This window comes from Anopheles merus, chromosome X (genome assembly GCF_017562075.2).
Source record: "Anopheles merus strain MAF chromosome X, AmerM5.1, whole genome shotgun sequence".
In the NCBI taxonomy this organism is placed as follows: Eukaryota; Metazoa; Arthropoda; class Insecta; order Diptera; family Culicidae; genus Anopheles; species Anopheles merus.
In genome coordinates, this window is record NC_054081.1 from 24,415,158 (window position 1) to 24,439,380 (window position 24,223).

Below are 24,223 nucleotides of genomic sequence, written 5' to 3' on the forward strand. Positions count from 1 at the left end.
GCACGATTTATAGTTTAAATTATAATTAAAATTTGAATCGATAAGGGCTTTCAGATGTCAAACTGTAGCGAACTTTTGGGTACTTATCAAATGGTTCTACATAATTTGACCTCGTTCCTGCAGTCCTTGGTACAGCGAAATCGCGTATATTGAGTGTGACGTACATCGGGGAATACCAGTATATAAAAAAGATAAAAGCGATATCAAATTAAGAAAATTACTTACCATCCATTTGAATTTCAAACCAAACAATGCAATGACGAAGAAACCCATCCATACAATTGGACAAGCTATGAGCGTAATCCAGAAAATTTGTTTATCAGCATAATTAAAGTTGAATGAGTTTTGACACTTTGTCTCAAAAATCCAATTTGATACACCTTTGTCATCTACATAGTTCCACCAACGCAGCCCAACGAGTAGGCGACCAGTTATGTTTTTCACTGTCCAAAAATCGGCCGATAGCATCAACACAACAAATACAAAGCTAAAAATAAAACTATCGCTAAACCAACCACATAATAAATATGAAATAATAGCAGCCATTCGGAATAAAACATGGAACAGAGTCACATATGGATGCCTGAAAAAAAGGAAACATGTTATCTGCAATATTCTTAACAGAAACATGCTAATCAACGGAGAATGGACTTACAAAAGCTGATTTGAAACTTTATTTTCCCGATTAATATCTTCTTGATCGAACATCTCGGCATCATTCAGCAAAGGGGCCTGAAATGACAAAAACTATAAACCAAAAAATAAATGGAACAATACACATACATACTCTAAAAGAAGCCATAGGTGGTTGACGGTGTTCTAATATGGTACAAGGCAACCTAACTATTCCATATTAACATCTTTATTTTATAAACACGTCACACGAAGAGTAAACATAAAAAATATAGAGAAAGTTAGACGGCGCTCTGGCACCAATCGAACACGACATCCAACTCGACCACCCATAAAATAGTGCACTGTCAGCAGAGTGGCCAGATTGTTTTTGCGGTTTTCGGTAGGCGCATAAAAATATTATCGGTAGTTTTCGGTAGGAGTTAAAGATTTTTTCGGTAGTTCTCGGTAGGAGTTTAAGATTTTTTCGGTAGTTTTCGGTAGGCTTTGAAGTTTGGGCGGGGGGGGGGGGGGTTGTCGGAGATGAAAGCTAATCTGTCCCATGCAGAGTAGCATGAGAGAATAACATCTTTCATTTATTTATAGGAGATAGTTTAGATTTGGTTCACAGCGGTCACATGAGGCCTTTCTGAAGTCGATCTGAAAATTGTACTTTGGAATTTAACCCAACAAATGATTGGGACGCTCTAGCATCAATCGTAAACGACATCGAACATGAAAAATATATGGGATTTTACATGTTCGATCGACAAATCGAACATGTGAAGTCCTATACAGTCTATTCCCGAGTTACGCGGTTTCTGCGTTCCCGACGAATCCGCGTCTGTCAAATTTCACGTTTTTTGACTAAAATACTATTGATTATTCGATTTTTTTTTATTTTGTACTTTTATACACTTAATCATTAATTTGATATGATTCGTGCAGAAAATTTTGATATTACTGGCTTTAAAGCGGTTTCAATTTGTTAACCAAAATGCAATTAAAACGAACTTGAAGTAAATTGTACCGATTTGACATTTGATCTGTCAAATTTAGAAAACCGCGTATCTCCGAATCCGCGTAAGTCGAGAACCGTGTAACTCGAAAACAGACTGTACATTTTTCATGTTCGATGTCGTGTTCTATTGTTTCTAGAGCGCCGGGTTACATAAGCTGGCATCGCGAAAGAAATTGTTTAAAATAAACAGTTGTTAAAAATTAACCACAGTCGTTAAAAATTGCTAGAATTTTCATCTGTTGTGTCCGCACAAATGAAACTTAAAGACGGTGATGTACGCCACAAACAGAATATATATTTTATCATTATCTTTGGTATGGGTAAGGGAAAGCGGGGCAAAATGGGCATGTGGGGCAAAATGGGCACCCTGTATTTAAACATTATTTGACTACAAAGATACTTTCCAATGCTCAAAATGTATTCATTAGTGTGTTCTATGAACACCATATAAGTTTCATAACCCTTACATAACAAATAATCAAGAAAAATTCAAAATAAGGTTTAGCAGCATATTGGTGTAATTTTTGGCACTTGGAAAATAAGTTTAAACCAGTGTCACAGGGATGCGTTGAAGTTTTACATGATATATTTTAGAAGATATGATATTTCTGTACAATGGTCTGAAGAAAGTAAGGCGATTGAATGCGTATTTTTACTAATATAACAAAAATACAAACATGCTCCACTTGGGGCAAAATGGGCAGTCACGCTTGGGGCAAAATGGGCAGATGCTTTTGACATACGGCGCTTGGTGAGACTATGGTGTTGTATTTGTCGCCTCAATAATGATAACAGACACAGCTTCAAAAGATTCGATTTTGTAGATTTAAACGTGTAAAAACTGTTTTAATTTGAATAACTTATTTTTGGAAGAATTTTTAGGGCTTTCCTGACCAGCAAAACAAAAGATAGAACGAAAATACATTTGACGAAACGTGCGCAAAAGCATAGACCATTACCTAAGCGCAGTTGTTGTGGCCCATATTGCCCCAGTGTTTTGACGTTTCACAGTTTGTTTACATATGCCCATTTTGCCCGCGTGTCAAAATAACTGCTCGTAAAACATCAACTTTTATTTTGCACTGTTTTCATGGTTTTAAGTTGTTTTCATTCTAATTGGCAATTGAAATCCATAGATAAAGGGTGGAGGCATACAATAATGAAAGAAAAATTTTGTTTTGTGGCATATTCAAAGGAATATTCAGTAAACTGCTTAACATGCCCATTTTGCCCCGCTTTCCCCTAAAAAAATAAACAAATTCACGTAATGCGGAGAGAGGACGACTGGTCCTGATCAAGGTGTGTTTATTAGGAAGGTGAATTATTAACGCGTTTGCCGGGCACCATTATTGAGTATTGTTATGTCAAATCGCATACAATTTTCTATAGCCCCCTCCACCCCTTCATGATTTTACAGGGTTTTCCATTCCAATTAACAACTGTCCACAGTCAACTAGCAATCCTCGATTTGAAAAACACGATTGTCTACCACTTACAAACAAGTCAAGCCGTTTTTGGTACACTGTCCATTTCAATTTCACAATTGTCGTCTTCGAAAACACACGTCAGATGCGGCACGGGTTGTTTTGGTTTTGGCTGGAACGTGTATCACTTGAAGTTGGGAAAGCTGAGCAACATGGACATGTTAGGCAGTTTTATCTATATTTTAATTTTTAATACAATGCAAAAATTTGTACATTAATCAGTGCTTTTACTGGTAGCAAATGAAAAAAAATTACAACGTCCCAAAATAACTTAATAACTGTAACGCTCCAATAATAACTAAAACCAAATTATAAAACTGCTTAGCATGTCCATATTGCTCAACTTTTCCATATTCTCATATTCAATCAAGACCTGTTTACAGCATGGTTCAATTCTTATACACAAGTGATACACGTTCCAGCAAAACCAAAACAACCCGTGCCGCATCTGACGTGTGTTTTCGAAGACGACAATTGTGAAATTGAAATGGACAGTGTACCAAAACGGCTTGACTTGTTTGTAAGTGGTAGACAATCGTGTTTTTCAAATCGAGGATTGCTAGTTGACTGTGGACAGTTGTTAATTGGAATGGAAAACCCTGTAATAACGAAGCCCGAGGTGGAATGTATAATGAGGTGTAGTTATAGCGCTTTTGGCGATCCCCCCCCCCCCTGGGCACCGATTTTGACAGATGGTTTTCCGCTTGTATATGTATTGATGGATTGTTTACGTTTTGCATGGTCAATATTTGGTGGAGATCAATTTGAGTGAATATTTTAGTTTATTAGAACACAGCCCGTGATTTAAAATCGAAATTTTCCTTCGAGAACTTGAAGCGTTCGCCAAACGCGGAAAACTGTCAGTTTTCTTGGTCGATTCTTCTTCCACCTAGCTGTCAAAACGGGCTTATAACTTGACCTGATATCGTTACGGTCCTTGGTGCTCTGGTATTAAAATCGTGAAGGGCTGGAGGCGGGTATAGAAAATTGTATGCGATTTGACATAACAATACTCAATGATGGTGCCCGGCAAACGCGTTAATAATTCACCTTCTAAATAAACACACCTTGGGTCACCATGATTAATTCCTTGTTTACAATTTGTCTTTCAAAATAGATGCCGGCCAGCTATTGCTTGGCATGAGCAACATAAATAAGTTTACAGACGACGAAATTACTACTACAATTTTTCTTCATCCTAACTCGTTATATCGTGAATAGAATACAAATTTTATGTTGGATTGGTTATTGCTGAGTTAGTATTGCATATGCCCTGTATATCGTCGGATTGTCTCATCAGTTTAAATTGTTCTACAGGTTTGATATAGCAGTCCCAGCTTTAGTGGACGAGGGTTTATGCCGCCCAGCAGCAGTGTCCAAACTGGGTGATTATACTGTCCTGGATGCTGCACCTCGTGTGGGAAGTTTCGGGATAGCTCGTCCTCTATTTAATCGAAGTGGAACGGACGTGGAAGAATTCAGTGAAAGAGTATCGTTGTGATGACACCCTTTTAACGATGTTGGACATGGAACCTGTGATGATGTGGTGCAACAAATGCTACCGGTATCACTTTCGTTCCGCTATTGCACTTGACTCGAGCTTGACCGCGACGGTGCTGACGAACTTGCGGCAGCGGTGATGTTGCGTATCCCTCCTTCGAAATTGCGGTGCTGAGATGATGATAAAGTAGAAGCTTGTGTGGCATGGCCTCGTCCTTACTAAAACACTGCTTAAGCTACACCCAAGGTGACATGAATTATCGACCCCCACAGGAATAAGGCTGTAGCCACAACGGAATGAACATTTGTTTTCTTTGAACTGAAACGGCAACAGTGGCAGCATAGACGATCGTCTCGAACATGACGACTGCAACGAACCAACATAGAACCGCGGACAATAACTTAAATAACAACTATGCATAAGCACAAATATACTTATAGTTTACAGGCGGTCCCCGAGATAGACGGTTAATGGGGATCAAAAACGGCCGCAAAATACCGCGTAACTTGAATTTCCGCGTAAGTCGAATCTCGTGACTTCCAGCTAAAATAGTACTAATTTTCGTGTAATTTTGCAAGTAGGGGGCGGTTTTAGTCACTTTATGAATTATTTGATATGAGTCTGACTGAATATAATAGTTAAAAACCTTTTGAAATAGTTCTTCACATTCGATCAAAACGAAATTTTTTTTGCAATTTACAATTGATGAGTCAAATCAGTAAAATTTGCTCAAAGAATTGTCAAATTTAGAAAACCGCGTATCTCCGAATCCGCGTATAAGAGGTACCGTGGATCTCGGGGACCGCCTGTATTTCCTAATTATAATTGTTACAACAGGACCGTTCAACATTTGCTCCCCGGCTTAACCCCTACTCTCCCTTGACAAGTGCTCTACTCGGTGACTCTCATATTCATCTCTTTCTCCTATCCTCTGGTCATCGACCCGGGCAATCACGCACGTCATTCCACGAACATGCCATACGAAAGCCGTCGATTGCTATCGATTTGTCGCACACCAGGTGCATAGGACGGATAAGTCAGATAGGACCTCAATGCAGTGGAACCCCTCAAAACGAGCTTAATCCGTTCCAATGACTCTCTCGTTATACAAAAACTCGTTATGCGCGAGACTCTTTATCATAAGAATTGTATGAAAAGTGAAATAATGTGGATAGGGTCTATATGCTTCTATCAAAAATAAAAAAATATAATCATACAAAACACCTCGGATCGGATGCGAGATTTTCCTCGTTAAGAGGGGTATTTGTAACATAATTGTAAAGCATTTGAATTTGTTCGTTATACGAAAAACTCGTTATAAGGGGTTGTACTGTAGTGGGCTGAGATAAAAAATGACGAGGTCACTTGCATCCAGTTTGCGTGTCAGACCTGTTCCTACTATAGCCTATAGCTTATACTCCTATAGCCGGAGGAGCAGTCCATGTCGGTCATCTGGACACTATGTTCCAGCTGGATAGATCTGGATATCGCCCGTTGAACTGGGGTGAGCTAAACCTCGTACTACCGGATACAGTGTAACAGCCAGAACGACTCCTCAACCATCACGAATAGCGAATTTGCTTTTTAGAAGGAAAGGTAATTTGGTTCCATCCCCCTCCATGATCACAGGACTGTTGGACGGAAAGGTCTTTTTCATTTCACTAAAATATGAATCAAATTACCACGTGCTGTTAGAGACTGTTTTGATGTAAATCTAAATGTAATCTTTTTTAGTGTCCAGCCGTTGCATACGTTTTTCGTCCAGCATATGCTCACTATCTGGCTACTTCATTCGCTTCTTTATCGGCTTACCCGTATTGCTGATACACACATGATTTTACAGCAAACTTAAGTTGATGCCATGTGATCGTTTTCCAACACAACGATTGTTCAACTCGTACATGTTGGGTCTTATTCCGATAACAAACGAATATTTATAGCAGATGCTCTTCTCTTCTTTCGACACAGGTTCAGTAGAAAGTACATAATTAAAGTTTGATTTACACAATTCAACCTAAAACATCGTACTATTGCTCGATAGCAATCCCGTTGCAATCAGCCGAATTGTAAACAAACCAGTCCAATTGTAAACAAACCATTCCAATTTGTCTGTCAAAATTTTTTCATTCATTTTTTTATTGGAAATCGGCCAAAACAGGCTTTTGTCATAACCTGTATAGAGTCTAATAACCTTGGTGTAGGGAATGGGTAAGGCTCAGCCGCATATGATTTTTCTATTTGGGTTTTGACGTTATTTTCAGTTACTACGAAATTTCTAGGTGCAAAGTCAAATTTGCTCGATTTTGACTATAAGCTATTTGTTTCTGAAGATTAAATATTCGCAATAACTTTAAACAATCTCTCACATGATGTCAACAAAAATTACTCTAAATAGAAAAATGAGTAGACTAATTTAACACCACTTGCCGTAAAATCATTTTCGGAAGAGCTGTTCCCATTCACTTCAACAAATTATTAATGCGCATGCTCGGAATCGTTTTGATGATAGGTCGCACATGTAAACTACTACGCAAAATCTAACTTCCGTGCTACGAAAGAAAACATGAATGACATGTGAACGTAAAATTTCGATAAAAATCTATAAAGCCTCAAATCAAAACAATTGATAATTAATGTTTAAATACCTAGAAGTGTTTGCCAAGAGTTTGCAGAGGTAAGATAGCTTTCATCTGATTAAATTTTCCTTATAATTGTTTTAACAACAACATAAAATAAATATCTGAGAGTGTGTTGAGACATCAGGTGACCCCAAAGTTCCAAGAATACATACTTTAAATTAAAAAATGACCAAGAAATTGTTGCATGATTTTTTGCATGAAGCAATACAAATGTGAAATAAAAATAATGTAAACAAAAAACGACATATATCCTAGTAAATGCTTGCATAAAAACATGTCACTTGTAATTCTATGCACCTACATTGTAGCAATCTATTGTAAATAAAATATTTATAATCTTATCAAATTTATAATCATAAAGATGCAGTGGCGGATTAAGGGTATCGGGGGCCTTGGCGGGAAGAAGAGTTGAGGCCTCCTGTAAATGGTAAATGGTGCGGGGGGTTGTTTTGGTACTTGCAATGAGCTTGCTGTTGGGAGATTACAGTGAGCTTGAAATGCCTTCGGGGGCTCCTACGATTTTTGGCTCTAAAATTTTTGCTGATGGGGGTGAGGGGGGGGGGGTGCAAATGATTCGCCAGCCTCGGGGCCGCAACGTCCATCATTCCGGGGGCCTTTGTCGCTAGTACTCTGTCCATACGGCATACTATAGACTAGCGATCTACGGGGCCCCAGGCGACCGCCTAGTCCGTCTACCGTTAGATCCGCCACTGCAAAGATGTTCGAATACATTGGTTATACACGGTGTCGGTTCTGTATATTAGTATGTAAAATGAATATGATGATACACAGGTTGTCTACGAAATACGCTATTAATGCGGACCGACCAAACAACGGAACCCAACCAAACCAAAGCAAAGTTGTCGCGAAATTATGCATGTAAAAAACATTTCCATCGATTAAATGTATTATTTGATGGGAATCGAAGGAAAGATAAGAAGAAACTTTTTGAAATAGGTTATGAAGTTACATGAAAATTTGGCTTTGATATTGTGTGTAAAAGATGTATTAAAACACACACACACACACACACACACACACACACACACACACACACACACACACACACCACACACACACACACACACACACACACACACACACACACACACACAGTTTGACAGTTGGAGGCTGAAATCATGTAAACACACCATACAAAACCACACAAAAAACTAGCCTGCAATTTTCAGTCTAGATCAGTGGTCGGTCCGGCCCGCGGGCCAAATGTGGCCTGCCGCAACATTCAATCCGGCCCGCAAATGGTTTTGACTGATTTTGAAAGATGGGAAGAAACTATTCGTATACAAATTACTGAATATCTTTTAGAATAGCATTTTATGCCAAAGAACTCTTTCAACTTTAATTGAAGTACTATGGAATGGCAGGCTTTGACCGACAACGGTTGTTGAGCCAAAAGAAGAAGAAGACTATGGAATGACGGATCGATCGGTATGTTTGAACTCGAGATCAATATCCCCGTCGCGTTTCTTCTTCTTGTTTGGCTCAACAACCGATGCCGGTCAAGGCCTGCCAACACACTTGTGGGGTTGGCTTTCAGTGACTTATTGATTTCCCCCCATAGCAGGATAGTCAGTCCTACGTATGGTGGCACGGTCCATTTGGGGCTTGAACCCATGACGGGCATGTTGTTAAGTCGTACAAGTTGACGACGCAACCTTACTTGCACAAATAAATCCAAGATTTTGCGAGTTGCCTTTCGTTATACGGACGTCACACGAAGCGTAAACTTTGGCGTAAACTAAATTTCAGCCATACAACCTAATAATCTTTTGTCAGGAAGTTTACGCTCTCCCATACAAATGAAGCGTAAACTTTTTGAGTTTACGCTTCGTGTGACGTCCGTATTATACGGACGTCACACGAAGCGAAAACTTTGGCGTAAACTGGATTTCAGCCATACAACCCTGAGATCTTTTGACAGGAAGTTTACGCTCTCCCATACAAATCAAGCATAAACTTTTTGAGTTTACGCCTCGGTTGACGTCCGTATTAGTTATCCGGAATTTTCGCCATGATGGAAGAAGACATCTCTGTGGGCATCTTCAGTAATCACGACAAAATTGTAAGTGTAGAGCTTTTGCATTATACTGGTCCAGAAAAATTCGATGGAATACATGAGACGGATGTTATACCAGCTTGTGGACTAGGGTGCCATTTCGAAATTCTGCCAAAATTAGAACACCAGTAGACGCGATTTCTGCTTCCTGATATGTGTTTTCATGTTTTCCAAGTACTATTTCCCTGTTTGGCGGGTTGCATCGATCTCCCGGCTCAGATAACGCCACTGTACAATAATGTAGCCACTGTACAAGTGGTCTTTGCAGTGGTCTATGTCTTCATTTTTAGCTTCTTTTGGGACCTCAAAAATGAACCTGGGCTTTCTTTAAATGCTTTGATTGTTGCCTAATAGTCCCAAGATGTTGGCGACCAAAACGCCGAAACGTTCTTATGCGACGACAAACTTATGTACTGAATCAATTCAAGACGCTACGGGGTGTCATTCGTTGTTCGCGCACACTTCTAAGTTGGTTACCCAAGCTCCCGACCACGCTGGTTTTCGCTGGTCTTTTCGGGAATAATTCGTTAACGAATTATCCCCGAAAAGACCAACGAAATACAGACCATTTTCGGGGATAGTGAACACACGTGAAGGATGAACCCATGCAAAAAAGAGCTAAAAATAGAAATGTACATTCGGATTTACTCGCTCCCCTCATGCTCCCATTCATTCTCATGCATCATCCGTGATGCTACCAACCACATCGCTAGTTCTACTTCGAATCACTTTGCCAGTTGCGCCACCATATCATTATTCATTATCGTGCTATTTACTGGTTTTGTTGTATGAAGGGGTACTGATACTAAATGAATCAAAATAAATTTATAAAACAATAAAAATAACAGATTGACTGTTAAACACGCATTTCTAACAATGAGTAAAAGGGTCTGAACTTATTGGAGCTGGATGTTTTTTAAAAAAAGAAAACTTAAAATCATTAATGAACATAATAAAAATGGAATTGAACTTAGGTCGACTATGGTACAAACACTACACCAATAACATTTGACCACAACTACTTCATGAACATGAGTTGTTATCTTTCACTTTTAAACCCTTCAAATATAGCACAATTAACAAAGAGATGTGTAAAAGTTCATCGATACGTGTGAGAGAGTAGGGCTGATGAATAGAAAAGGATGGCATGAGTTTGTGTTCATTCCCAACTGACATTTTATAGCACGAACAATCGGGAATTCGAGCAAATTCCCTTAAACTGGATCCTTAAACTTCCCTTAAACTGCACCAGTTTAAGGGAATTTAGAAAAAGTCCTTTAAATTCAAATGTGAGGCGGCTTTTTCGTTACTTTCTTCTAGATTCGCTCGAAAATGATGTTTCCTATCGTTATAGTCGGTCATGTACCCATTATATACTTAAATAATACCCATTTTCATAGAATAACGTCACAAAAAATTAGTTTTTGTTTTTCATCAAAAATCCATAGCTATGAATGAAAACTGAGCTCGACGGCGTCGTCCATCGATAGAGCAACGTCTAATTTACGATCAAACCAAATCTTGGCGCTTTCAACACACTTGATCACACACAAATCCACAATTTCAGGCGTATCGAGTACTAATCGAGCAGATATGGTAAAACAATTTCGAGCAAATGTCACTTGGGTTATCCCCGAAAAATTTCGCTTGGGTAGTATCCTTTTTTGGCCATGGCCATGGTTCGACTGATAGAGGTGTCAAGGTGAGGTTGTCTTTTGTCTCATGGGATACTACTATTCAAAGTGCAAATAACGTTTTGTTAAAGCAGATGAAAATAACCCCTTGATAAACCCATAAATTTGTCAATTTTCAACCGTCAACTATTATGTAATTTTAACATTGTTTCAACACGACAATAAGACATTCGGGATGAAGGAAATCGCATACGAAATTTTATATTGATGAGATACACTAAAACCTGGTTGCAATAAATTTATTTAAAGTTTTGCATGCGACTTTGCGATGGGAGAGCATTTGACTTTCGCCAACGCAATACATGCAATACAATGCTATAAATATAGTAAAATAGCTCCATACATTTTCACGCGATAATTTTTTTATTTTGTTTCATTCGTTCTTCTTAATTTGACACAAATCAGTTGGTTTCCCTTTAAACTATTTTAGGGATATTTTCGATCGCATTTAAAAGCAAAAGCGAACATTTAAAAACCCCTGTTGTTTTAACGAGAACGACGATTCCACACTGTTGCTGTTTATGAGTTCAACGATTGTCAAAGTGCTTTTTCATAAGGAATCAGTTATCAATTTATCTGACATGGCATGACTTGTCCATAAAGCATTTTAATAATTTCTGACTTCACCTTTGCTTCGATATTTGTTTAGCCGTTACGACTTTTGTATCATCCCCGAAATATCCACAATATTTTTTGCGGCGTGGAAGGATGGGGTCTTCAAGAAGCGATATTGATCCTTTTTTGTTAATTTTTGACTGATTATTTTATTGGCCATCTATTGCCGATTCTCAAATGATTAAAGATTACTATTAGTTTTTAAAGAAGGTATCTTGAATTTTTAACCAAGCTTGGATGATATAATTTCAGAAAAAACGACAATTATGCCTAAAAAGTTTCAAAAAGTTTAAACTGAAATGATTTAAGCGCAATGATAAAAAACCGCATTCTCCTGGCCCGCGGCACTCGATCATTTACTTAATTTGGCCCTTTGTCTGAAAAGCTTGCCGACCGATGGTCTAAGTGCATCGTCTCGGTGATGATCGTTACTGGCTTGTATTCTGCTCACTGCTGGTTATCTGTCTTTGAAAAGGCGCCATCGTGTCACCACAGTAGCACCATTCAGCAGCTATTACCGATTACCGTTAACGTCATAATAACGCCCTTCCGATGAATAGAAACTTGTGAAACAAAATACCAAGGATCCAAGATAAAAATGAAACATTGACCCGTTATTAATGAGACATTCAGAGAGAGCACACAGCTTGTTTTTAATATTTAAACGAATTGAAACATTGTAGTACAAATTGTATTGTACAATCACAAATCAAACGGACAAATCAAATGCAAGAAAAGCACGCCGCATCAATGGGTTAAAGGTACAGGTTTTAAGCATCATGTTTCACACTCTCGTACGTTACAGCACTTTTAGTTTTCTGGACGATTTGATCACTGTCCTGCCTGCTACCTTATCTGCCGCCGGTCGTTCCCGGTAGCAATAGCTGGTGCGGGAAAAGCCGTTCCAGAGTTAGTCGAATTATCCGTCTTTGATTCCTCCTTGACCGGTGTTGCGATGTATAAAGCTTGCACCACCGCCTTGACCGTGTGATGCTTGCTACCGAACGCTTCGTATTACCCTTTGAGGCCATCTTGGCACCTTCCTTCGTTTCCTTCTTGTCGCCTTCGCAGTGTTCGGCACGATGTTCAACCGCTAGTACGGCCGTATTAACCTTTTCCCGCACTTTGCGATTTTTTCCTCCAGCACCGGGGAGGGGCGGATGTTGCTTTCCGCAACTGGAATAGTGCTCGTTCGAATGTTTTGATTAAAACAATGCGCGGTTTCTTATAACGTCTTAACTTGTGTATTGCTCGTGATGTTACAAAAAAATCCGTACTTGTTCGAAAGAGACTTATGTTCTCCGCGGCCATCCCTTTTATACTTTTCTACTTTCTCCCGAAGACACTCTCTCTCTCTCTCTCTCTCTCTCTCTCTCTCTCTCTCTCTCTCTCTCTCGTCCTAATCCCGAAGAAAGGTCGTTTCCCTTAATTCCATGTCTCTTTACCTATGGGGCTCCGTCTCGTGGACGGTACGTAACCTATACGGTATCTTGTTTGTTTACATTTTGTCGGACCGTTGTACTGTCACAATACTCCCCCCCGTGTTTTGACGTGTCAATACACGCTAGTTTGGTCCGACCTCTATTTTTGCAATCTTAACTGCTGGTCTTTCTAATAATCGCCCACTTGCCATTTGTACGAGCACGCGCCTAACCTCACCATCAGGAGCTTGGTCTGTCCTAACTATTCGTCCTTTTGGCCAACTGCCCCGAGGTAAATTTTCATCGATAACTAGCACTAAATCGTCTACCTTTAAAGGATTGCATCTTGTAAACCATTTACTGCGCTTTGTTAACGTTGGCAGGTATGATTTGATCCATTTGTGCCAAAACAGATCCGCGTATTGTTGTGACGTTTCCCACGTGTTTTTAAGCGCGATCGCTGCATCATTAAACGCAGTGCAGGGTTTAACGCCCGCTGAGCTGCCTATTAGAAAATGGTTAGGAGTAATAGGCGCATCCTCCTCCCTATCAACCGGTACCTCTATCAACGGACGGGAATTGATTGCGTTCTCGACTTCCATCAGCCAGTTGCGAAAGATTTCATCGGTGGGGTTTCGAGCAAAATGAATTCCGTACAGCGTTTTCTTTACGGACTAAATTAGCCTCTCCCAGGCTCCTCCGAAGTGTGGCGCACCTGGGGGATTAAAAGACCAGTTAATAGAAGGTATATTGATCTCGTCTATAAGCTCATCCTGATTAATCTTTTGTAGAGATTCCCGCAATTCACGTTCCGCTCCTACAAAGTTTGTGCCTTTATCCGAGAGAATAACATTGGGAATGCCGCGCCGGGCAATTAAGTTTAGAAAGGCTAATATGCACAAGCTCGTAGTTAAGGAATGTGCTACTTCGATGTGAACCGCACGTACCGTAAGACAGGTAAATAATACTCCCCATCGTTTTTTTTCCGTCTTTCTACCGTTGGTGACGTTATAAGGACCAAAATAGTCTACCCCAGTGTAGGTAAACGGTCTCGCAAACGGGGACAGGCGAGTACTTGGTAGATTCCCCATCATTGGTTCCTTAGGTTTAGCATTTCTTATACGACATAGTTCACACCTTGCCTTTACCCTGTTGCAGACTGATCTCAATGCGGGTATGTCGTATAGCTGTCTTACTTCGTTCATAATCTTTCGCTGATTCGTATGCCCATAGCGCCAGTGGTAGCCTCGAATGATCAACTCAGTAACACTGCTATCGTTGGGAGAATGATTGGCCGTTTAGTATTATCTCCTACGTAGCGGCATTCATCGATTCGCCCCATGACCCGTATTATTCCATCGCGTTCTAAATACGGGCTACGTTTGGCCAGCGGATTCTTCTTTGCTAATATTGCAGTTCCATCACCAGACTTTTGAAGTGTTCGATACTCTTCGGGGTATGCCTGCCGCTGTGCTTCAACGATGATAGTCTGTTCAGCTAACATTTTCTCATAGTTTGCCAACCGGCCTGTCGATCGGCTGTGCACGGGTGAACTGGCGTTGTTCATGAATCGCCACATATATGCTATCATGTTTACTAGCCTCCTCCAGCATGAAAAACGACCTAGATTAAAGAGAGCTTCTCGTGTGCAATGTATGTTAACGGATTTGCGTTTCTCTTCTTCAGTGCCGTTTCTTGTAGGTTGCTCTTGAATCCAGGATGATTCGGGATTAGATAGAAATGGTGGTCCCGCAACCCGCGGCTGGTTATAAACTGGCAGTCGATGTTCGACCACTTAGTTCCTTCATCGGCAACGTTATCTTTCGTTGATACCCACCGCCATTGACGTACAGTCGTTTTATCTAGAATTTCTGCTACTCGATGGGCTACGAAGGTGTGGTACTCGCTGTGATCTGCGTTCAACCAGTGTATTACATCTTCAGAGTCGGTCCAGAATGTTGTGCTGTTAATGGGCTCCCGGTGTGCAGATATTATGTTGTGTGCGAGCCTGGTGTCTAATACTGCTGCCTGAAGTTCGAGTCGAGGAATTGATACGTATTCTAAGGGCGTCACTCTAGTCTTTGCCCCTACTAGAGATACTTCGATTACTTCGTCTTGCTCGTATCGGAAGTATGCTACTGCGGTGTAGCCATCACGGCCGGCATCTACAAATATGTGTAGTTGAAGGGCATTTACCTTCAATATAGAGCATTGCCTATAGCATCGCGAAATATTTAGTTTTTCAAGCTTTGGCAATTCATTGATCCATTTTCTCCATTTAACTAACAGATTTGAAGGTATCGTCTCATCCCATTCTACTTTTGCTCGCCAAATCTCTTACAGAATTACTTTTAGGTAAAACAAATAACCAGCAATTAGTCCGAGTGGATCGTACAGTGACATCAACACACTAAGGATCTGCCTTTTGGTTGGTACTATTTCTTCCTTTAGAAAGGCTTTAAGTGCTTCGGGGACCTTGAATTGGAAAGTGTCTGTAGAGGGATTCCACCACATTCCTAAAATTTTATGTGACACTGCAGTGGCTTCAAGGATGAGATCTTTACTTTCACAGGTGCTGCTTCCTACGATGTCCAAAACCTCCTTAGAATTTGACATCCAGTTGTGAAGTGGAAATCCACCCTTCATGTGGATATATTCTACTTGTTTAGTGAGTTGTACAGCTTCACTATCCGTTTCCACACTAGTCAAGAAATCGTCTACGTAATAATCTTCTTTGATACATTTTACCGCGAGTGGGAATTGATCACTGAATCTTTCCGCGTTCGTATTTTTCACATACTGAGCACAACTAGGAGAACATGACGCACCAAATGTCATCCGTCGCATAATGTACTCTTGAGGTTCTTGATCTGGACTCCAGCGCCATAGAAATCGTTGGCTTTGCTGATCTGTACTATTTATGCAGACTTGATGGTACATTTCGCTTATGTCTGCAGCTACGGCAATTTTATATTCTCGAAACCGAAATAAAATGTTAGGCAATGGGGAGAGAAGGTCAGGTCCAGTTAAAAGCGCCGAATTCAACGAAACACCTTTAAACTGCGCTGCGGCATCCCATACGATCCTTAACTTATTGGGCTTGTTAGGATTGAACACCGGAAATATTGGCAAATACCATTTTCTAGGGTGATAGATTTCCTTTTCGCTTTGGAAATCTGGAAATGGAATGGAAATATTCTCTTAGTTTTGTGTTCATGTTGTCCCATAGATGTTTTTCTCAATTCATTCGTCGTTCGAGGCAGTTTAGTCTCTTTAGGGCCATCGAATAGTTGTTGGGCAGTTTTATTTCATCGCCTCGCCACAACAGACCGGACGTGTATCGGTTCCCTTCCAACGTTGTTTTACTATTAAGTATTTCCAACGCTCGCTCTTCGCACTTCGAGTGAAACTTTCCTTCTTTAGAATTGACTACGTCATCTAACGCAAAACATCCTCTTATTGCAGCATCTATTCTTTTATCGATGTCTTGGCATTCACACGACACGACTCGGTGCACCGATACACTTGAAGTGATTCTATTATCGTCGTGAACATCGCACTTTCCCGAGACAACCCAACCTAGGCGAGTCTTGGTGGCTACCGGCTCCTCCATAGACCGTTCAATTGTCTTAAGCGGTCTTGTGAGGAAATAATGATCCATCCCTATAATTAGTTTTGGTGCTGATGGATTGAAGGATGACAGCGGGAGGGATTTCAAATGCTTGTACTTCGCTGCCAACTGGTTGCAGTTAATCGATTGTTCGGGCAGATCTAATTTCTTTACTGTGCAAACCAACTGCATACGGTATGAACGTTTATTGTTGCCGATAGCCGACACATTAAGGCTAACCTCCATCGACTCGTTTTCCTCACGTTGTTGTCCTCCTGTCCAACTGAGGCATAATGGCTTCTTGGCTCCTTTTAATTGTAACTCGTGGCACAATTCATCTTCCATTAATGTTATAGAGGAACCTTCATCTGATAATGCGATAGTATTTACTTTGTGCCCGTTGGCCTCTAATGTAACCGGCACATAACGAAGCATAATGTTATTTAGAGTGGTAGAATGCGAAAGGTTAGTACTTTGTCGTACTCGTACTTACATGTTCTGCATTAGCCGTGCTTGGATTAGCTCGATATAGATGAAGGGACGGATGGTGTTTCCCGTTACATCCTGCCTTGCCGCATATAGTGTCCTGGGGGCATGGGCCATGGTGCTTTTTTCAAACAGCTGCGGCACAGGTGCTGTCTTTTGACGTAATTCAGACGGTCCATCTGATTCATCCTCCAATAGGCAGCACAGGAAAGCAGGTTTGAACAGTCTCCGTTGCAAAGGCATGTAGTACCTTCGTTAACCATCGACTCACCCACAGAGTGTGTATTAACGTGGCGTCGCACTTGTGGTTCGTATTTCAACGGTTTCACGTACAGAACCGATTCCTTTATCCCCACTATCCATTTTCCGAACTCCTGCAGGGTTACAGCTGGTAAGGTTCGACAATGCATACCCCATAGCAACATCACTGTCGGGGGCAAACGGTCCACAAGCTCCTGTAATATCGGGCCATCATAACTAGTTTTGACCCCACTTGTCCTCACTGTGGCGCAAATCTCTTCAACTGAAAGAGAGAAATCGATTAGATTTTCAAGGCGATCGTGTTTAGGACGGGTTGGCGTCGTATTTGCTCGAGGAGCATAGTCACTACTGTCATCGGACGCCCGAATGTGTTCCGTAGTGTTTCCATGATCTCCGAAAGGTGCTCTCCCCTTCTCAATCTGCTTTGCACCGCTTTCAGCGCCTTTCCCTTCAGTGCTTGGCGCAGACGTGCTACATTTTCTCCGTCAGAATAGCAGCATAGTTTTGTAGTAGTGTTGGGTAAAGTAGCACAATTAAGTGTGCTGTGCGCACACGCACATTGCCTTTAGTGTGCTGTGCGCACTGTGCGCACAGTGCGCACTTGGAACCAGTGCGGAAGTGCTAGCACAGTGCTAGCACTTTCGCACAGTGCTAGCACAGTGCTAGCACTTTCGCACAGTGCGCTCTCTGAGCACAGTGCGAAAGTGCTAGCACAGTGCTAGCACTTTCGCACAGTGCGCTCTCTGAGCACAGTGCGGAAGTGCTAGCACAGTGCTAGCACTTTCGCACAGTGCGCTCTCTGAGCACAGTGCGGAAGTGCTAGCACAGTGTTAGCACTTTCGCACAGTGCGCTCTCTGAGCACAGTGCGGAAGTGCTAGCACAGTGCTAGCACTTTCGCACAGTGCGCTCTCTGAGCACAGTGCGGAAGTGCTAGCACAGTGTTAGCACTTTCGCACAGTGCGCTCTCTGAGCACAGTGCGGAAGTGCTAGCACTGTGCTAGCACTTTCGCACTGTGCTCAGAGAGCGCACTGTGCGAAAATGCTAGCACTGTGCTAGCATTTCGCACTGTGCTCAGAGAGCGCACTGTGCGAAAGTGCTAGCACTGTGCGGAAGTGCTAGCACTGTGCTCAGAGAGCGCACTGTGCGAAAGTGCTAGCACTGTGCGGAAGTGCTAGCACTGTGCTAGCACTGTGCGAAAGTGCTAGCACTGTGGTAGCACTTAAGGCACTGTGCTGTGCTGTGCGCACAGTATGGTGTGCTGTGCGCACAGTGCGCACAGCAGCACTTTACCCAACACTATTTTGTAGTTTCCTCGAAACATGCTCCAAAGTGGGACCAATCTTCGGGGTTTCCGTCAAACTCTGGTAGATGCGCGCTTACGGCTTGTCGCGCTGATTTCTGGCTGCGGCTTAGGTCATGTGTCTGCTCTTGATCTTCGTAAATAGTAGAACTAGGATGATATAGACTGGCACGGCGTCGCCCTCCATCCGGTTCGTCGCTAAGTCGTTCTAACACCGCTTCCATCAGCCTCTCAAGGCGCTGGTATCCCACTTTCTGTCTGGCTCTTGGTTGCGGTGTACCTATACCGTCCAAGATTTGGTTGAAGTGTCTGTTGAGTTCCCTCAGGGTGTCTTCAGTTACGGGATGGTCGGTTGGTAAATCAGTTGTTCGCGAAGAGGTACACGGATTCTCCAAATTAATACTGACCGGACGAGCATGATGGATTGACATAAGTGGGCGAAATGCCGCGCCCGGCTCCAACGGCATGACACTGGATGCTACTTGTCTCAGGGGTATTTGAGCACTTGGGCCGGCTTCTCCTATGGTAATTTGCTGACCTCCCATTGACACAGGAGGTGCTGCACTTTGGTGGCGTACACCGGCAGGGGCCGCAGCTCGCAAGATCTGTTGAGATGCTGCAACTTGCTCTAACTGACCTCCCGTTGGCGGGAAAGGAGCTGCACTTTGGTGAGGTACACCGGCGGAAAGCGCAAGGTCAGTTGAGATGACTGACCATCATCTCTCGCTGTGGGGGTTTGGTTCTCCGTTATATTATGCCCTAACGGCCGGTCTCATGGTACAGTCGTCAACTCGTACGACTTAACAACATGCCCGTCATGGGTTCAAGCCCCAAATAGACCGTGCCGCCATACGTAGGACTGACTATCCTACTATGGGGGAAATCAATAAGTCACTGAAAGCCAACCCCACAAGTGGGTTGGCAGGCCTTGACCGGCATCGGTTGTTGAGCCAAAGAAGAAGAAGAACGGATTGGCATAGTGTTGCGATGGTGCTCTCATGGTAGGCGCTTGGGTTAGATGTAAGGGGGCCTCTTGGGGCAGATCCCGGCGCGGAGCTGGTGATCCTGGTGTGCACATGTCACAGAACCAATGTAGGTCGTACACTGAGTCATCCATGTTAGTGCACTGTAGATGAAATGCTCGAGTGCAACGGCTGCACACCACACTGTAGGTTAAATCTGCTCCATTGCAAACTGCACACACGGAGTCAGCCATCCTGTTAACACGGCAGGTCGTTCACCTTTTCGTATAACGCCGAGCGCTTTCCTCAAACGCAAACTTTTGACGCACTTTCGCGAACTTCCAATTAAAATGGATTTTTTTTGTAAAATGTTGCTTCCCGCAACTGGAATAGTGCTCGTTCGAATGTTTTGATTAAAACAATGCGCGGTTTCTTATAACGTCTTAACTTGTGTATTGCTCGTGATGTTACAAAAAAATCCGTACTTGTTCGAAAGAGACTTATGTTCTCCGCGGCCATCCCTTTTATACTTTTCTACTTTCTCCCGAAGACTCTCTCTCTCTCTCTCTCTCTCTCTCTCTCTCTCTCTCTCTCTCTCTCTCTCTCTCTCTCTTATCCTAATCCCGGAGAAAGGTCGTTTCCCTTAATTCCATGTCTCTTTACCTATGGGGCTCCGTCTCGTGGACGGTATCGTAACCTATACGGTATCTTGTTTGTTTACATTTTGTCGGACCGTTGTACTGTCACAACAGGGGGACTTGCGTAAAGCGATGGACTTGGGGCCGCATTGTCGTCGTTGGCTTCTTCAGGCCACAGTTGATTGAGCACGATGATTCAGGTCGTTGTGAACGCCAACAAACGGACAGTCCAAGTGCGAAAACCAGTACCAGCGCTGCCTACGACGGACTGCATGTTCCAGTTTCCGGTACGGGATTGCGGGTTAGTCATCGCTCTGCGTCCAGCGGTGTCGATGTTACCCGATCCGTCGATGCGGATCTAGGATTGCACCGAAATCGGCATCGGATTCTCGTACTGGTTGATGATGTACTGGGTGTCAAGTTGCAGAACAAAATAAGTTAACTTCGGGCAGGCCTGATCAACGAAATCACTCGTGGACACTCTACCGGCGCGTGGAACAGAACTCGTTACGGATGATGGTACCGGCGCCGAACATCATCAATATCGTTATTGGCCATCGCGCGAAGCAGGATGCAGGTAGCGTCATCTTTGCCCGTTCCACTATACACCATTATGGCCAGTTTGCGTGAAAATTATCCATTCCCCACGACGGCGGTGGGTGACGCGATGCAGCAGTCATGTGTAGTGTTGGGAATTTCGTTAAAAAAAAAGGAACGGAACGGAAGTAGTTCATTTTTCAAAAAGAACGGAACGTGAACCTGGGGTGCAAAAGAACCGACCCAGAGCTTAGAATCCAATTGTCATCCGGGGGGGGGGGGGAGGGGGAGGGGGAGGGGGGGTTGGTGGACTGGATTTTTGTTACTTGTTACAGGATATGAAAAGGCGTTTCTTCAATCTGAAATCATAGCTGACACCAAATCTTGATGGGTTCAACCTATGTCCAGTAAGCTGTACCAGCTGTGCTAATATAAAGCATGCATTTATTATCTAACATTTTTAAAACTTTTTAGATGTGACGCCCATTTTCGGTCAAAGCTTTCCCGTACCACTATTAGGTCTGGCTATTAGTAACTAATTAAATGCCCATAGCAGGTTAACCATCCCAGCGTATGGGGGCACGATCCATTCGAGGCTTTTACCCATGCCGATATTATTGAGTGGTACGAGTTGACGATTGTGTCACGAGATTGACTAATTATTTGAATTTCACTTACTATTTACAACAAATAGTTTTTTTCCCACAAATCGTTTACAAGATCACGGGACTCAAACGGTTGTCGAATGGAACAGAATGCTTTGAATCGAATAACCAAATATTGGAATCATGCCGAGTGCCAAGATCAAGTGGATATCGTGGCATAAACAATAATACATTTAGTTTTCGGTGTTCATACTCGCATATTATAATACATATTTTCTAACCCGTTCTGCCATATGAGTACAGATTTTAATTTTATAATAGTTATTTGTCTAGATAAAACAAGCTAAATTATAACAAAAAGTATAATAGATGTTACAAATACCAAATGCAACACCATTTTTGGTTTCGCTTATCACAATTTTTATAAACGATACGCGACGAAGTGTGATGAATATTCCTGTAAGCACGGGAGAGTGCACAGGCAACACATACTGTGTGCGAGAAAGAGTGAATTGTTATCTTGCATGCAGCAAGCAACAGCCGGACAAAGCCGGTTTTTTTTCAAAGAACGGAATGCACAAACGATAGCACCTTGCTAAGAATATTGAAGCGCCAAAGACCGGAACGGAGTGAACGGAAAGAACGAATTGAACGGAACGGAATAAACGGAAAGAACGGAATGAACGGAAATAACGAAATGAACCGAACGGAATGAACGGAACGGAACGGAACGGAACGGAACGGAATGAACGGAACGGAACGGAATGAACGGAACGGAACGATTTTGTATGAAGGATCGGAACGGAACGGTCTACATGAAGAACGGAACTTTTTTACTAGGTTCGGACCGGAACGGCCAACACTAGTTCAGAGCAGGTCAAATTTATGTCGCCTAATGGGTACGCAATACTAGATAACAACAAGGATGAGCATCCGATGGACATTAACACTACGAAACCTATTTCGACTAGTAGTAAAGAACGTATACCACCAATAAAAATCGCGTGCAAATCGCGAGGTGAAGTGCACCGTAAAATCATCGCAGCAGGTGTAGTAAGGTACGACATCAAAATAGCGAATGAAGGCATCATCGTGTACACCAACACAGCTGAGGATTTTCGAGCCGTGGTCAAACACCTTTCAAACACCAACGTGAACTTTCACACTTATCAGCTGATCGAAGATCGTACCACTAAGGTAGTGTTGAGCGGGCTTTACGATATGCCTACAGATGATCTCATCAAAATACTTGATGAAGAGGATATCAAACCAGTTGCGGTGAAGAAGCTGGCAATCCGCAACAAAAAATACGATGAACATGCAACATACCTTCTACACTTCGCTAAGGGAAGCGATGACCTCTCCAAACTGCGCTGTATTAGTGCACTAGATCATTGTAGAGTAAGGTGGAACTTCTACTCTAACAAACAAGGGCCGATGCAGTGCAAAAGATGTCAATCATATGGTCACGGAACCGCTAATTGTCATCATCTCGCCACCTGTATTAAATGTGCAGGTAAGCACGAATCTAAGGCCGCGGGGCCATGGGGTTTCTCAACGCTCATTTTCTCAAGCACTCATGAGTGCTTTTGAGAAATCCTCGTTCTCAGCGTTTGTCGAATCGGAACAAAATCGGTTTTGAGAAACTTTGAGAATCTTTGAGAAAGTTGACGATGTAGCGATCGGCTAACTGAAATATGAGTAATTGTGCTATTCGTTTATGGGTAATCACTTTGGAAAATGTATTCAATGTTTATAATTGTTAAAGTTAAAAAAACAAGCGATAAAAAACTTATTTTCTATTTAAAGCTCCAAGTATAGCTTGAGTGGCTTTATCAGTTTCTCAGAGTGAGAAAAATTGACGACGGCCACGAGCTCGCGTCTGAGAACAAGTTTTGAGTGCTTGAGAAAGTTAAATGAGTGCTTGAGAATGTTTTTTCAGCTTGAGAAAGCCCCGTGGCCCCGCGGCCTAAAATATGTCCGTTGTCAGCATCGTCATCCAGTGAGAACGGGCAACTTCCCAGCCATAAGCTGAAGTGCGCAAACTGTGAGGGTAATCACCCTGCAAATTTTTGGGGTTGTCCTAAAAGGCCAACAAAACCAATAAAAGATACCCCAAAACTACCAGTAGCCAGGGATTTAATATTTGAGGGTAATGCGTTTCCCACTTTTCCGCCAAACCCTTCCTATCATAGAACAATTCCAACCCAGAAAGAGAATAATAGACCAAATCAAATCGGGAATGATCTTTTCAACAGCGCAGAACTAACAGTTATTGTAGGAGAAGTTTTTTGTAAACTACGCTCGTGCAAATCCAAAGAGCAACAAATTGTAATGGGCAAGAGCAACAATTACATGTTAAGGTTAGCGTAGTGTAACGCATGCTTTAGTTTATAGCAAAGCCGAGGCTAGGGAGTGCCCGCGAGAGACACTCAGTTAGGCTTTATAAGTAGTGGCAATGTGGTAACGAAGCTCTCTCTTTTGCTCGACACCGGAGCGATCGGTTCGACGCACACACACCATCCTGTTATCTTAAGTGGTGATAATAAAAGTACTTGTAATCCCTGTAAACCCACAACACATGGCGATCCTGCCAGGAGCTGTTCGCTTGGATGGTTAATAAAGTACCGTGTGGCGGTGGCCGTTTACGTATAACACAATAATCAGTGCAACGTGGTGAAGTGAAAGTGTAAGTGCCGCAAAGTATTGGACAGTGTTAACAAAAGAGGATCGACGCAACAGCCAACAAAAACGAGGA

The 24,223-nt window shown here is 42.2% G+C and overlaps 2 protein-coding genes across 6 annotated transcripts in view; one reads left to right on the forward strand and one right to left on the reverse strand.

Moving 5' to 3' along the window:
• LOC121596202 (uncharacterized Golgi apparatus membrane protein-like protein CG5021) overlaps positions 1 to 6,710 on the reverse strand; it is a 67,142-nt gene extending 60,432 nt beyond the window's left edge. For 2 of the 3 annotated variants that reach the window (XR_006005256.1, XM_041920952.1), the window contains exons 1-3: positions 6,431 to 6,710; positions 656 to 747; positions 226 to 583 (exon numbers count right to left, since the gene is read on the reverse strand). Coding sequence is in view for 2 of the 3 variants with exons in the window: in XM_041920952.1 (XP_041776886.1) it covers positions 226 to 583; positions 656 to 747; positions 6,431 to 6,451 (471 nt within the window). In the remaining variant the exon portion in view is untranslated. Of the gene's footprint in view, positions 1 to 225; positions 584 to 655; positions 748 to 787; positions 928 to 6,430 lie in introns of those variants that run through there. The other variant, XM_041920943.1, reaches the window with a different exon arrangement.
• Positions 6,711 to 7,118: 408 nt separating this feature from the next.
• Positions 7,119 to 24,223, forward strand: part of LOC121596139 (glutamate receptor ionotropic, NMDA 2B) — a 253,362-nt gene continuing 236,257 nt past the window's right edge. For 2 of the 3 annotated variants that reach the window (XM_041920819.1, XM_041920827.1), the window contains exon 1: positions 7,127 to 7,292. The gene's annotated coding sequence lies outside the window, so the exon portion shown is untranslated. Of the gene's footprint in view, positions 7,293 to 24,223 lie in introns of all 3 variants that reach the window. The other variant, XM_041920836.1, reaches the window with a different exon arrangement.